Source organism: Cyprinus carpio, chromosome A5 (genome assembly GCF_018340385.1).
Source record: "Cyprinus carpio isolate SPL01 chromosome A5, ASM1834038v1, whole genome shotgun sequence".
In the NCBI taxonomy this organism is placed as follows: domain Eukaryota; kingdom Metazoa; phylum Chordata; class Actinopteri; order Cypriniformes; family Cyprinidae; genus Cyprinus; species Cyprinus carpio.
Genome location: NC_056576.1, coordinates 39,903,344 through 39,917,890, shown reverse-complemented (window position 1 = coordinate 39,917,890; position 14,547 = coordinate 39,903,344). Strand labels below are relative to the sequence as shown.

Genomic DNA, 14,547 nt, shown 5'->3' with positions numbered 1-14,547 from the left:
GTGAAGTGTATTAGCAAACCAACAGCGAGCTGCCGTTTTGGCCGGAGCTCCTGAAGGGCCCCTGCCTGCCTGTGCTTCGGCTCCTGTGAGGATATTTCCAGAGGCCTTGTCCTCTCTCAGTGGTTCCAGCCCACTGACCGTATTTGTGCTGCCGGACTCATTACTGGCAAACCCACAGCCGAGCGCCATGCTAATAGGCCTGGAGTTGCCCGGGGCGAGGGGAAGGGAGGGCTGACGGTGTGAATGAGGCACAAATACAGAAAGAGGCTGTTAAAAGAGACAGGGAGGAAGTATTATCATTGCCTTTATAGCCACACATTCTTGTTTTTCTCACTCTCTTTGGATTTCAGCCGCATCAAGGTTTGATAGTTGCGGTGATTACGCAGCGGGCAGGATCCCAGTTGGCATCGCTGGCAGACATTTTTTGAGGTTGAAGACAGAATGGGATTTTGTGTCATTTTTGTATCCATGAAAGGCGCACACACACACTTGTACAATTTTGTTCCTGGTTGTTATCTGCATGCTTGAACACAGAAGTTTAAATGTTTTCAGTGAGTGCATTTAAATGCACATCAATACAACACACTAAAAAAGTAGCTCATTGTATAAACTTGATAAAGCGTTTGCGTGACGTTTGAAATTCAAACCTCCGGTTTTGTCGTGAAAACAGGCATACACAGAACAATCAGAGCAGCGGTGAAGGTGCAGAGCGGAATCAGAGTGATTTGCCAAAAGTTGTGGCGATCGGTTTATACTTTAGTTATTAAAGTACGGCGTTTAGTTTACATATCGTCGGGTTATGGGTCATTTATTTATGTGATGAACAAGGTAGAGTGAATTCGGCCGAAAACAAAATTAGAAAAATAGGTTACAGCTTATTTATCATTTATTAATAAAACTTCAGCGATCGTAAAGTCCTCTTTTATTTTGTGTGCTTGGAAAAGGTAACAAAACAGGACTCTACCTCAACAATTTTTAAAATATGCATCGGGGAGACCTGTGAGTATAAGCAATAACATTTTGTTTCAACGGCCGTAATTGTGATTTAAACCCCTAACCCCCAGCACACTTTAATGCAAAATGATAAACATAGCTTACAGGAAATGTTTTAATTCAAACTTGTCATTATATATATATATATATATATATATATATATATATATATATATTGTTTTTGATATATAAATATAAAAAAAAATACATATAAAAATAAAGATAGATATATATATATAGATATATGTGTGTGTTACTCTCCCACTGGTGGTAAAGTGTTGGTCTATCTTTGTGGTTCCAACTTTAGATGAAAACTTTGGCTGATAGTAAAATATAAACCAGAAGCGACAGAGCACTGTGATGCTCGTGTGATTTTACAGCTGTAGTTTCCTGATGTTAAACTGGTGTTATTAACACTCCGCTCGCCCGTACATTCAGAACTCATTCGAAAGCAAGTGAACATCGCGGGTCTGCGGCGCTCGGGATTCTCGGTTTGCGCTCATTCATCACGGGATCCAGGTGGGCCGCGGCACCGGCGAACCGTGGCCTCGTTAAAGAGCCATTATAATGAGGCCACAAAGAGGCGAGAAATAATTGCAAATAAAAGTACGTGATGCAGAAAATAAAAAGGGAAATTAAACAGATGCGCATGTTTTCAGGATCATTGCTTTCGTCCCTTTCATGTGTTCAGTTAAACCGCTGACTGGCGAAAAATATGCGACATTATAAATTATGGTTTTCAACAGGAAAATAGTAGAAACACCATAATCATCACCGCCAGATACCCTGTGTAATAGGCCTATATAAAACTTTGATCCATTTAAGAATAATCATTCGAGCTGTTTGCTCTTGTATTCTGACAATACGGAATGATATAGTATGATTACGCTTATTATTATTATTATTATTGTACAAGACCGGAAAAAAAGGAAAACACATGATTGTAGTTTGTCATGCTTTATTTAATTCAAAATAATTCTGTAGAAATTATTAATTTACATTTGAATAATATAATTAACAATACAATAAAACGTAATCTCTGAAACTCAAAACTCGTTTAATCAAAGAAATATAAACATGATAATAAGCTGGAAAAAATAGAAGCGAGAATATAAACATTTTAAAACGAATGAATCCCCACAAGGTTCAGCCCTAATAATTATGTAGAATATAAATGAATTTCATTTTAATCGGGGTTTTCCTTCTCTACATTATTTACACATTTCCTCAAAACATCAAACTTCTGTAATGGTTGGTGAATATGCTGTTTCTGAATATGATGTTTTTGATAGTCCTTATTGATTTGTCGGACGATGGTGAAATGTGGCACATTGAAGACAGAAATGTCCGCTTGTTATAGATAACACGTTATTTCTATTTCTTTTAAATATCTGCTGCATGAATAGCGATGAAACTCATCCGAGATCAATTCATTCAGCTCGAATGCAAGCTCGATAAAATGCCACGTCAACAAAATGACCATTTCACAAGCAGTGAAACAGAGGAAGGGGCGATGTTTCTCATAGAATCCGTTATAACATTTTAATTTCTATAGTTTATTTGTTCAGTTGTGTGGATATCGTTGTCAGTTTGGTTGTATTTGTGAATCGTGTAGCTACACTTCAGATGTTCCAGCTGCTAAAAACAACGTCCGAGTGTTTCTGGTCATGGATTTACGAAAACAGTCTCCAGGAATGTCTTTGGCTACAGAGAAATAAAAACACGGGCAAGAAATGCTCTGACAATATAAAGATGTAAACGTGTGGCTGCAAATGGCCTTGAACAAAGGACATAAATAGTTTTACAGGCTATAAAAGGTATCGTCCGTCAATATGTTTTCGTTTTTCTTCACTAGTTGTGTCTTTCACTGGACGCTCCACAGTAAAAAGAGAAAGTTCTCCGGTTCTCCGGTACTAGAGATGATCGTAAGCGGCTGCGGAGGGCGGCGGCGCGCGGGCGGCGGAACTGTAGTAATACGGGGAACCTGCAGGGGCGACAATGAGTCCATCAGTGATTACAGTGGAGCACAAAAGCAGTCTTAAGTAGGCACGAGAATATTTGTAGCAATAGACAACAATACATTGTATGGGTCAAAATTATAAATTTTTCTTTTATGCAAAAAATCATTAGGATATTAAGTAACGATCATGTTCCATGAAGATATTTAGTACATTTCCTACCGTAAATATACCAAAACGTCATTTGTGATTAGTAATATGCAATGATAAGGACTTAATTTGGACAACTTTAAAGGCGATTTCTCAATATTTAGATTTTTTTGCACCCTCAGATTACAGATTTTCAAATAGTTGTATCTTAGCCAAATATTGTCCTCCTAACAAACCATACATCAATGGAAAGCTTATTTATTCAGCTTTATATAAATCAAATCTTCACATCACTGACCCTTATGAAACTGTTTTGTGCTCCAGGATCATATATTATTTTGTATTGTAGCTTCAGTTAGCCTGCACTGTAATTCTAATTAAATCAGGAGCTGGAGGGCTAACGGCCGTCTTGTGACTGTGGCACTATTTCTTTCCACAGAAATGTTCGATAGCCTGAAGACACAAAGAGTTACTAGCAGAAGGTAAACCCACCTCAGAGGACGTGTGACTGAAACTTTATGCAATAGTTGAAGGGCAAGGTGTTCCTATTTGGGTGTATGCAGGTGTTTTTTCCTCACATGCATAGTGAAAACCCTCTACTAGACAGCCATAACCACGTGCAGATGCCCACATTAGCCAAACAGAGAGAAGTGAAAGTGCTCAGAGAGACACTGCTGGACTTACCTAATATGCTGGAGTTGGTGAATCTCCAGGCGTCACTGTAGGACGTGTAGGGCGCGTGGCTGTAGGTCTGGCCCGTGTATTCTGGACCTGCAGAGGAACATGCATCCGTTACAAACACATAAACAAGACAGCAGCAAGCACAAGCACACCGCAGACTCAGACTGTCGTCCTGCGTGAGGCGGCTCGAGCTCGAGCTCGTTGTTCACTCGCAGTGAGAGGCGCTTGTAAAGCATTAATCCGGCGGGCCGGGCAGGTGGACTCACTGGTGCATACAGTCAGACTGCTTTAGCGTCTCTCCATCCCTCACTTCCTCCTTTAGTCTTTCATGCTCTCGCCGCCTCCCTCTGACATTCTTTTTTTAACATTCCAATATCTAATTGGTAATTATGGGAGCCAGATTGAATCCCCCTTCAGTGAGTAATTGTGTATGAATGCTTCCTCTCAGCGAGCACACCAGAAAAATAATAAATCACACCCTCTCATTTCGCGCTTGGCAGGGCAGACTTCATATGAAAAAAGAAAAGTACATCGGGGTCTGAGCTGCTCCATGGAGCTCTGCTGCATCTCCTCCTGCCCTTTGCTCCTTAATGGATATGCTCTCTGTATATGCTTTCCATATAGAGTGTGTATTCACTCACAGGGCTAGTCTTTCTCTCCGTCTCTGTGGGGCCGATGGTCATGATCCCTCTGTGGGGCCCCAGCGGTCGGGTGAGAGAACTCCCAGACCTGCTCTACCGCAGCTAACCAGCTACTGATTAACCCACCCGTCCCTCTGTTAATCTCTAACCGGCCTCCTGGCGCTCTCATGCACTCTGTGCGCTCCTCACATTTGACTGTTTTCAGAGAAACTCTGCTGATGTGAATGCTGAATCACAAAACTAGATTTTTACCTTGAGTTTACTGAGTGGATGTTTTATCCAAATGAGGAACATCACAAGCCATTTTTCATCAGAGCCAGATTCACAGCGTACAGTGGCGAGTTGAAGTCTAAGCTTGAGTAGCGATGCATTGCAGAGAGGAAGACATATGATTCTTTTAATAACTAGCAGTCAGTGCCTTTATGGCTGTGGATTTGTTATGCAGTTGCTAGGCTGTTCTGGTTGGTTGCTGATTTGAATTTGAATATTGTCTGAACTGAACACATCTGCTGTATTTCACCACAATTCACTGTGAATTATGAAGTCTAAGAATGAAATGGTTCAAGTTTGGTGGTTCAGACACATCCACCATATGAAAAATAAAGAGATTACAAGTGCAACATTTTCTCTGAACAGCCAGTGTCACTTTAATTAACTCGTTCCCCTAATTAGATATTTAACGTAAGGATTATATCATTAGATGCCAATATTGTTTTCAAGTACAGGACCTCGTGTTATGCCTCATTCAGACCAGAGACTGATGCCTGAGCCGTAACCCATCCGCATCAGAACAGAAATTGTTGCTTGAATAATTGTGTTGTTTAGAAAAAATAGTGACCCTTGCCTTAACAAACAGCACATGGGAATTCATAAAGCTGGCTCACCTGCTACCATCCCAGTGATGGTGGAGGAGGTGAAGCCGGTCTGTGCGGCCGAGGGAATGTGTGGAGGATAACCGGGCAGCATTGAGCTCGCCACATCTCTGCCTGAAACAAATCCACCCATCCGTTAGTCTCACAGCACCAAACACACCAGACGGCCGGGCCACTGCGATGAGGGATGCATGAGCGATGCGTGAAGCTTTACCTGCGATGAGCGGTGGGCTGCCGAGCTGCCCGTGCAATGGGGCATGATGGGAAAATGAGCTGAAGCCATGAGATAAATGAGAGGCGTTGCTGCAGCTGTTAGCGATGGGTGCTGATGACGAGGTGAGCTCCAGGAAAGCTGCATTAGCGATGATGTTGGGGGAGGGGCTTGAGCTGTTCACCTCGGGTGACATTTCCTGTTTCAGACAGAGTGGGAGGGGCTGTAGAGCTTGGGGAGGAGCAACGGTTCACAGACAGATGGAAAAATTAACGTATGAATGTTAATTGACGTGCAGCAGAATGGATTACAATAATCACACATATGCAAAACGGTGACAATAATGGTGAATACAACAATCAAATGAGTTATGAATTTGGGGAATACCAGATGGAGCGGTTTGCTAAATGTTGCTGGACACGGCACTCTGGAAGTGTCTTTTTATGCAGTAAATGTGCTTCTCTTCTTGTAAATATAGTTCTGATGAGGAAAATAAATGAGGAACTAAAGGCTTATAATGGTTATTACCTGCAACCACGGCGTATCCCTGATGGGCTGCCAAGTTTCGACTGACAGCTGAAGCTCCTTTACCCTCGTCCAGACTGCTGTTGATGAGTGAGAGAGGATAGAGTGCCTGCAGGAGTGAGAGAGAGAGTCAGTAGCTGAAGTCTGTGCATTGTCTGGGACAGATTTTCCTCCAGTACCTGCTCTGTTTTCCCGGCCGTGGTCCGGCCGAACGTGTCAGAGCTGTAGTGGTGCCGCTCGAAGCCACAGTCCAGGCGCTGGGATGCAAAGTGTTCGGTCCTCAGCTGTTTCCGCGGCCCGCTGCCACTGCCCTGAGAGTCCACACTGTGCCGACAGCTCTCCTGATCGCCTGCCACAACACAAGTCTCCTTTATTTATACAGCGCTTCATACTATACTGATTGTGTCAAAGCAGCTTTACAGTGTCAACAGGAAAATAGTGTGTCAATAATGCAAGAGGACAATGACAGAGTCATTTTCCAGCTAAGGTGATTGAGTGATGTCATCATCCAGTTAAGCTCTCTTCTGTCTGTGCAAACAGTGAAGCGTCCCCAACTAAGCAACAGAATCAAATTATTTCTTAATTGACAACATTTAAACATTGCAGCAAAACCTGAAAAATGTGCCGCAGCAGATACAGATTCAATTCCAGTGACATCAGAGACTTTATCACTCTCACAGACACACATCAACTAACTCCGTTTCAGTACGTTTGTTCTCATTGCAGCCATGCATCCTCCCTAAACCCGTCTCCTAACCCTACCTGGAATTTCATTTAACGTTTAATATCAAAATTATACCTCATGGAAACAGCAGTAAGGAACGCTGGAGCAGCATCAGTCACTATGTCACAGTTCATTTGTTAAACTTTGATATGTTTAGCATCTGCCATCTGAATCAGTGCATCAGTCTGAGACTCACTGTCGTCGTGGCTCCTCTTGCCCTCGGCGCTGGTCTGTGGGATTCCCAGCAGGCCGCTGATGGAGTAGGTGGAGCCCAGAGAGTCTGACTGAGGAGATTCTGGAGGAGTGACGGCGGAACTGGGAACTGTCAATCAAACAAACAGTTTATTACTTTATTACTTCACTGAACTGAATCAGATATTATCAAGAAGTGTTAGTGGATGTTCATACTAAGTGTATGTCCAGGACTGAGGCCTTTGCTGTCCAGAGGAAGGTTGAATGGCTGTTGAACTTTTGTGCGAATAATCCTTTAAGAGAAGAAAACAGCGGGTTAGCGGAGTTAATCAAGAAGTAAGGTGAAATGTGCACAAAGAAAATGAAGCATTGAATTTCAGGATTTTCCAGCACACTGGCACTCTGTGGATGAGGTCAGGGGTCATTACCTGTTGATGGAGCTGACGCTGGGCACAGTTTCGCCGTCACAGATGCCCTCGGCCAGCAGCCGGTCTCGGATCTCCCACGCAAACATTGTGGGGTTCTGCCGCTTGTACTCCGCTATCTTATCCACCACTTTAGGAGTCGCCACTTTCGGTTTGGAGCCCCCGATGACTCCTGGTTTAATGCTGCCCGTCTCATAGTACCTAAAAGATAAATGACTATTAAAACAAAACTCACGTGAGTTTCACTGACTGCTTTCACTGCTTCCTTCTGACACCCGTCTCCTCACTTAGTCCTCATTCATTTCTGCTAGAGTCAATCTGCATGTTTATATCATGCGCTGTGCTGTCTATTGTCTTATAGATTGTATACTGTGTATAATATTATGTTAGCAGAGCTTGATATAGTATGAATACTTTAGAGCAGACCAGCACCAAGTTCTTGCAAGTGGAACTTGGTCAATAGATGTGCATCCTGATTCTCACTGAATGTCAGAATGTCAAACATACTGAAACTACTTGTCTGATAACGTTATGGCATCCAGAGGAAAAAAAACAACTGAAAATACAAAAAAAATACCAGTGTAGCATTTGCTACAGTGGACCAGAGGAGACCTAATAAGCACTAAGAAAGGAAAAGTAGAATAAGTGAAAATGTTTGGGCCATCCTGTTGTTGTTAGAGAAAGAGAGAGAGAGTGTGTGTGTGTGTGTGTGTGTGTGTGTGTGTCTGTCTGTCTGTGTGTGTGTGTTTAGTGTGTGTGTGTGTGAGAGAGTGTGTGTCTGTGTGAGTGTGTGTGTGTGTTTAGTGTGTGAGTGTGTGTTTAGTGTGTGAGTGTGCGCGTGTGTGTGTGTGTGTGAGTGTGTGTGTGTGTGTATGACTGCGTATGTATGCATGTGTGTGTGTGTATACATTTAATTATTTTTTCATATTTGTGAGTGTATGTGCGTGTGTGTGTGTGTGTCTGTGGGTGTGTGTGGGTGGGTGTGTGTGTGTGTGTGTGTATGAGTGCGTATGTATGCATGTGTGTGAGTGTGAGTGCGTGTGTGTGTGTGTGTGTGTGTGTGTGTGTGTGTGTGTGTGTGTATGTGTGTGTGTGTGTGTGCGTGTGTGTGTGTGTGTGTGTGTGTGTGTGTATGTTTGAGTGTGCGTGTGAGAGCGCGTGTGTATGTGTGTGTGTGTGTGTGTTCCAGCAGGGCTGCTCTGGACTCTTTACCTGCCCAGGATCTTGCTGACGCAGCCGTGGCTGACCCTCAACTGGCGAGAGATATCGCAGGGTCTCACTCCCTGGTGTGCCATGTCCACGATCCTCTGTCGGATGACCTCTGGGAGCGGGCGTCCATTCACAAACATGCCGCCTAGTTGATTAAGACCCCCATGACCTGGGGGAGAAAGGACATGAACACACATAAACATCACGCCAGCTGTGTGAGACAAATAAACACCTCTGTCAGCACAGGTGAGTTTAATGTGAAATACAGGTTTCTTTTTGTAATCACCGAATCACATAAACACTCTTCTGAAAGTTGCATACATACTCAACAGCATTTCCTATGTTTTCTCTAAACCCAGCAAACACTGTCTCCATAACAGTTCACTAGTACTGCATGTCCACAAGTTCTGCTCTAGACCACTCTGTGCCAGTTTTCTGGAAAAGCATCCAGATCTGCATCTCATGATCCTGTGGGACGTCCTGCAGAATATTTGGCTTTTACTGCATTAAACTCTGCTAAAATGTGGAAGAAATTGTAATAATATAGGAACTGATCATACCTTCAGCTATTAGCAGTTTTAGCCAGGAACAATGTTGTTTCTTTGAGTATAACTCTACTAAGGTAATTAAAACTATGAAACATGTAAAAGTTTATCAAAGGAAAAGAATGATGTTTAAATGAAACTCATCCTTTGCACTGAAATAATGGATAATAATGCTCCTTCTTCGTGTTTTCGCTCTGTGCCCTTTTGTGACGAAATTTGTGGGCGCTGTGTTTCGTGCTGCGCCGCACCAGCGACTCTCACAAGAGCCTCACTTTTAATTTAACCCATTCAGCCGCTTCTTCCCCTTTTGCTCTTTTGCAGCTTTCATTTCCACATCAAACGGCGCTATTAACGGTGTTAGCGGAGTGTGTCAAACCCTCCTCGCCAAGAGTCAGCAAGCGACAGGATATTAAAGCAGAGAAAACCCAGGAGAACACACAGAGAGACAGAGAGAGAGAGAGAGAGAGAGAGAGAGAGAGAGAGAGAGAGAGAGAGAGAGAGAGAGAGAGATCTAAATGGTGACCTTTCATTGATTTAATTCATTCTATTTTTTTTTCTTTTTCTGTAATAAACAGCTAGTAAAGCCCTATATAAATACTAATCAAAACCGAAGAGAAAACTTTCAGAAATGAGGCCACATGACATTAACTCACTTCTGGGTACAAATTTGTTTCCAAAATGTTTGTTTTGTGTATAATTCGTTGGCAGTATTTTATGTAAACACAACCATGCCAATTTAAAAATACTGAAAAATAGGGTTAACGCACAGATTCCAAATGCTTTGCTAAATTAAGTTCGTTTTACGTTCACTTTCCCGCGGCAAAATCTTATAGCCTTGTATTGTTAATTGATTTTAATTGTTTATTCAGATTATTAATAGCGTTTTAAAAGAGACCTGAGCTGGATCATGAACTACAAAAATCTACAACGCATCGCTTGCAAAATGATTTTAGCTAACATTTTAAGTAATTGTTAACAGAGATCTGGACTTGGTATAGGCTATGGCAAATGTTAGATAATCTGTTTTGTTCTGACAGTATAGACACTTGATCTGTTTAATACATTTATTTCGGTACGCAATGGGGGAAAAGAAAATTAAACATTCCAAAAAAATGGACTATAATAAGCGTTTTAGTTATCAAATGAATATAAAAACAATAAATTGTAAATTAGTAAAAACAAAAAAAACAAAAAACATGGAAAATGAAACGTTGAGCTTAAAAAAGAGACCGAAATCGCTTTTTTATATATAATATAAAAAATAAAAAATAAAAATAGAGAAAAGCAGGAAAGCAGATTTCGGAGCCAAACACAAACTGATGTGTCTCTCCATCGCCGCTCGTATACTCGTATAGGCTACAGTCGTAAATTGGAAAAGTACAAAAAATTATATATATGGTCTTTTATATATATATTGATATATATATATATTGATATGTATGTATGTATGTATGTATTTTTTCTTTCCTATTTACGACTGTAGCCTATACGAGTATACGAGCGGCGATGGAGAGATACATCAGTTCACATATTCTCAATTATTTATATATATATATTATATATATATATATATAGCTCCAGTGTCCAAATATCGATATGTCTATCACTAAAATACCTACAAAAAGCCCTAGATTTGTTTTAGAATGCGGTTTCTGGAACAGGTTTCCTCTTCTGTTGCTATAGGCTCTTACAGTTGAACTGAAACTGATGTAAGCCATTAACCTCTAAAGGAAAAGTCAATATCTGTGCGAGTAAAGACTTCATGTCCAACTCCACTCGAGATTTCTGCCCCATTCCTCTGCACTCGTAGATTAACTAATTAAACAACAACAACACAATCCCATTCATAAGAATTACATTTAAGATTCCACCCAATCGGATTTGTTATGAATGTGAGAGGATCTCATTCTGTCATGTTATTTATCAGCAAGTATTCCTCGCTTACGCACGCACCACACGTTCCTACAATAGTCGATGACAGGAGCTTCCTATAATTAATCTATTATAGGCCTAAATAATAATAATAATTCCTATATTTCTCTTACGATTGATAGTAAATTAACAGTAGCTATTTGTAAAGTAAACTAATAAAATAAAATGGAAAGTTTGTCTGATATTCGCTGAATATTTCTTGAACTGAAACTATAATGCTGAACATTACGTTGCCTGTATGGTGAAATATTATGCCTAAATTAATGCATGTCGTTATTGCGGCATTTGCTTTTCATTTCTTAGACATTTCTACAGATTCCGTTATAGATTTCAAAATGACTCGTTTATTGTTTTTACCTCGCCCAGCTGTGTTGGACATTTCTCAGAGAAGTCTTGGTCTCTTGATGTCCTGGTTATATGTCCAAGTGTCCACTCTCACTTAATTTGGTGTGTTTTAGTCCATATGAGGTCTTGCGTGAAATTATTCCTGCGTGGATAGTTTTATTCCCTGCAAAAGGACATTTTATGGTGAACCTGACAATTACGGCTATTGTTATATCTATTATTTAATATTTCTTTACGACTATTTGCATCAAACAGCCTCGATTATTAAGCACTCTATGTTTAGTCGATGAGTTATTAACGACAAGCTCCTCGTTTTTAATGAATTACTCAGAGATCTAGCTTGTTTTACTGCGTGTTACAGGCCTGTGCTCTACACAGAAGTTGTTCGCCGAACAACCTGCAGTTATCAGTAAGTTATCAGCTGCCGACCCCATCAAATCCATGCGCAAAATTATATTCAGTGCATGTTAGGCATGTTTTACCTTTTGCAGAAGAAACGCTTGCCAATATCCGACGGCTTTTATCCAGCGCCACAGAGTCAGTTATGACGGCACATATTCTGTTCGTCTGCTCGCTGGGATGGGTTAGAGCTTCTCCGTTATAACGGAGCGGCAAGAGCGGCTGGCGACCGGCGGAGGTTTTATCGCGACGCGCGTCGTTCATTGGACCCGACGGATTGAGGGGCGGGGCGTGCAGCGTGACGTGTGCATCGGGGTGTGGCCCAGACCGCAGGGCACGGATGGGTGATTCTAAGGGGACAAGCGCTTCCAGAAAACAACAAAACACCGAGCGATACGTCAACGTTTACGGAAATATTTGTCAAGGATCAGGCTTGTTTTCATTCACTCCCTCAGTGATTAGATGCGACGCGCCTCCCGGGGCATCTTTCACACACAATTGGACTCATGATTTGCTGTAATCTGTTATTATGTCATGACAAATACCTGATCCTTCACTTGATGGATACCAGCACTTTACAGTGGTTTACCTTAGCTCTCTGCTGACAGAGCCGGCGACAAATAATAATTACTTGACTCTATCAGTTTATTTTATTAATATTATTAGCTTATTATTATTTTTATTATTACTATTGTTCATTATTATTATTTTTAGTAGTAGTAGTAATAATGTTAAAGTAGTTATCTCTAATCGCTTGCAGTTAAGTCTTTAGTCCTGCATGAAATTGGTCTTTTCGCTGCTTTTATTGGGCTGTTTTGACACTTGAGAGCGGCTCCCCTTGAATACAGCAACTCTCAGCAGGGGAACTGCATCTTCACACGGTTTATGTTGTTCTCACAACTTTAAAACCAACAGAACAACCCGAATTACTCATTTATGACACCCCGTTGTTTGGCCTTTGCCATATGGCGCGTGGCAGTGCGAAATAGTTTACTGACACATTTAGACACCAAACATGAATGAAGACGAGCTAAACGTGGACGGGTGTTAATACAATTTTTGTGCTTTCTTTGGATTCTTTACATGGCCGTGGTACGATTTTGCTAGCAGGTAATTAAACCACATTAAACGGCTGAAAAGGAAAGTTAGACGGGTCAAACGCACTTCATATTCTTGTCTTTCATTCATTCGCGTTTATGCCTTCGCCCGGTGCGCAGTGTAAAAACAGCGAGTACAGAACAAAGTAAGCCTACTGGTGATTTTCGATAAATACAGAGTTAAGAGAATCACAGTAAATGGAAGGAGACATTTCCTTTCTTGAGTGCAAAAAAAGCGAATGAAGAACAAACGCCTGAGGAGAGGACAGAGAACGGGAGAAAGAGACAGAAACAGAGGTTACAGAAAGTTTAACAAGGGATTAAACCCATGAGCGATAGTTATCTGCCTTTTAATAATGTAAAAGTTGTTAGTACTGAATTAATGATGCATTGAACGCCTAAAAGTAGTTAGTTATTTCTCTAATGGTGTAACCGCTTATTAGAAATGTTTCGAAGCCAAACAAAGAAAAACACGATACTCTGAAGTTATTTTTATGTGTCCTGTGTGTTTGCAGCATAAAGAGATTGTTAATTTATGGCTTTATGTTGGGTGGCACATTGAATAGGCCTATAACATCCTAAATGAAATGCATTTGAAAGAGTTAATTTTATTGCGATGAAAACAAACCTGACACCGATCAGTGCTGTTCAGATCAAGGTTGGCCTGTTCAAGAAAGAGCAGTTATATTTGAACAATTCGACAGAGACCAGATATATTGCATTACAGTGTAACAATATTTCCCTTTCAACCTCGAAATATTGCTTCATTATATCACAGCTAGTATATAATTAAATATTATAACAGGGAAGACATTCTGAACTGGTTTAGGCCTATCCCTTGACGGCTGATTTATTGCATTTATTTTAATGCACAGATATCGTGTGCGATTACGGTTAAAGAAATACTCGCAAGGTCAGTTTATGGTTTACTGGGAGAAAGTTTCTGTGAAACATACACTGATCAGTGATAATACTGGAAATATCGACACTCAAAGAAAACCTGGCGAAAGCATAAAGATTGTTAAAATAACCCTTGTGTTTACCTTTAAACACTTTGCGTAACCTGCACAAAGGCCTGTAGGCTACTCTTATAAAACCTAAAGCCTACGAACGTGTAGCATTTTATTTTTAAAGACTAATTAAATAATATAACTTTGTGTGACATACTAATAATCATTATTATTTAGTTTTCATAGATGTATTATGAAATGTATCTGAAAACCTTGTGAAGCTGCTAAATCAGTTTCCTCCTTCCCACGGCGATCAAGATAAAGTGCAGGGCTCGGGTGTGTCCGTATGGAAATCAGAGGGCAAAGGTTCATGTTGTTGCATCTTTCAGGTCCAAACCGATCAAACAATGCGACTGTTGTCATCCACTGTACCTCATTACATCAGTAATGCAGGTGACCTCGGGTTTAGGGCAATTTCATTTTGTTTTATTTTTAAATAAATCCTTTTTGTGGTGTTTTACGAATGTTTGCAAAAATATGTAGCCTAAACATATTCGGACAATAAGCCTGGTTTTTGGTTGATGTTAATTAATGCTGAAACTTAAACTAAACAATGTTCATATGTCATTTAAGTAATTCGTTTCATTATATGCTCTGTAACGCGTTTTTTTCATCCGAAAGAAAGACTGCCAACAATC

At 40.8% G+C, this 14,547-nt stretch overlaps 1 protein-coding gene across 5 annotated transcripts; it reads right to left on the bottom strand.

Moving 5' to 3' along the window:
• Positions 1-1,861: 1,861 nt before the first annotated feature.
• Positions 1,862-12,081, bottom strand: LOC109093793 (paired box protein Pax-8-like). Of its 5 annotated transcripts, none has more exons than XM_042757204.1 (12): positions 11,886-12,019; positions 11,416-11,566; positions 8,585-8,726; positions 7,376-7,573; positions 7,164-7,240; positions 6,952-7,077; positions 6,211-6,380; positions 6,035-6,140; positions 5,510-5,740; positions 5,308-5,409; positions 3,786-3,872; positions 1,870-2,977 (listed from the first exon to the last, which is right to left on the bottom strand). In XM_042757204.1, exons 2-12 carry the CDS (start codon positions 11,435-11,437, stop codon positions 2,907-2,909), a joined length of 1,332 nt encoding a protein of 443 aa, XP_042613138.1. In that variant the 5' UTR covers positions 11,438-11,566; positions 11,886-12,019; the 3' UTR covers positions 1,870-2,906. The 5 variants fall into 5 exon arrangements, with proteins under 5 accessions (XP_042613135.1, XP_042613134.1, XP_042613139.1 ...); XM_042757202.1 differs by having other exon boundaries at positions 1,873-2,977; positions 8,585-8,750; XM_042757201.1 differs by lacking the exon at positions 11,416-11,566 and having other exon boundaries at positions 1,862-2,977; positions 11,886-12,081.
• Between the last annotated feature and the right edge of the window lie 2,466 nt (positions 12,082-14,547).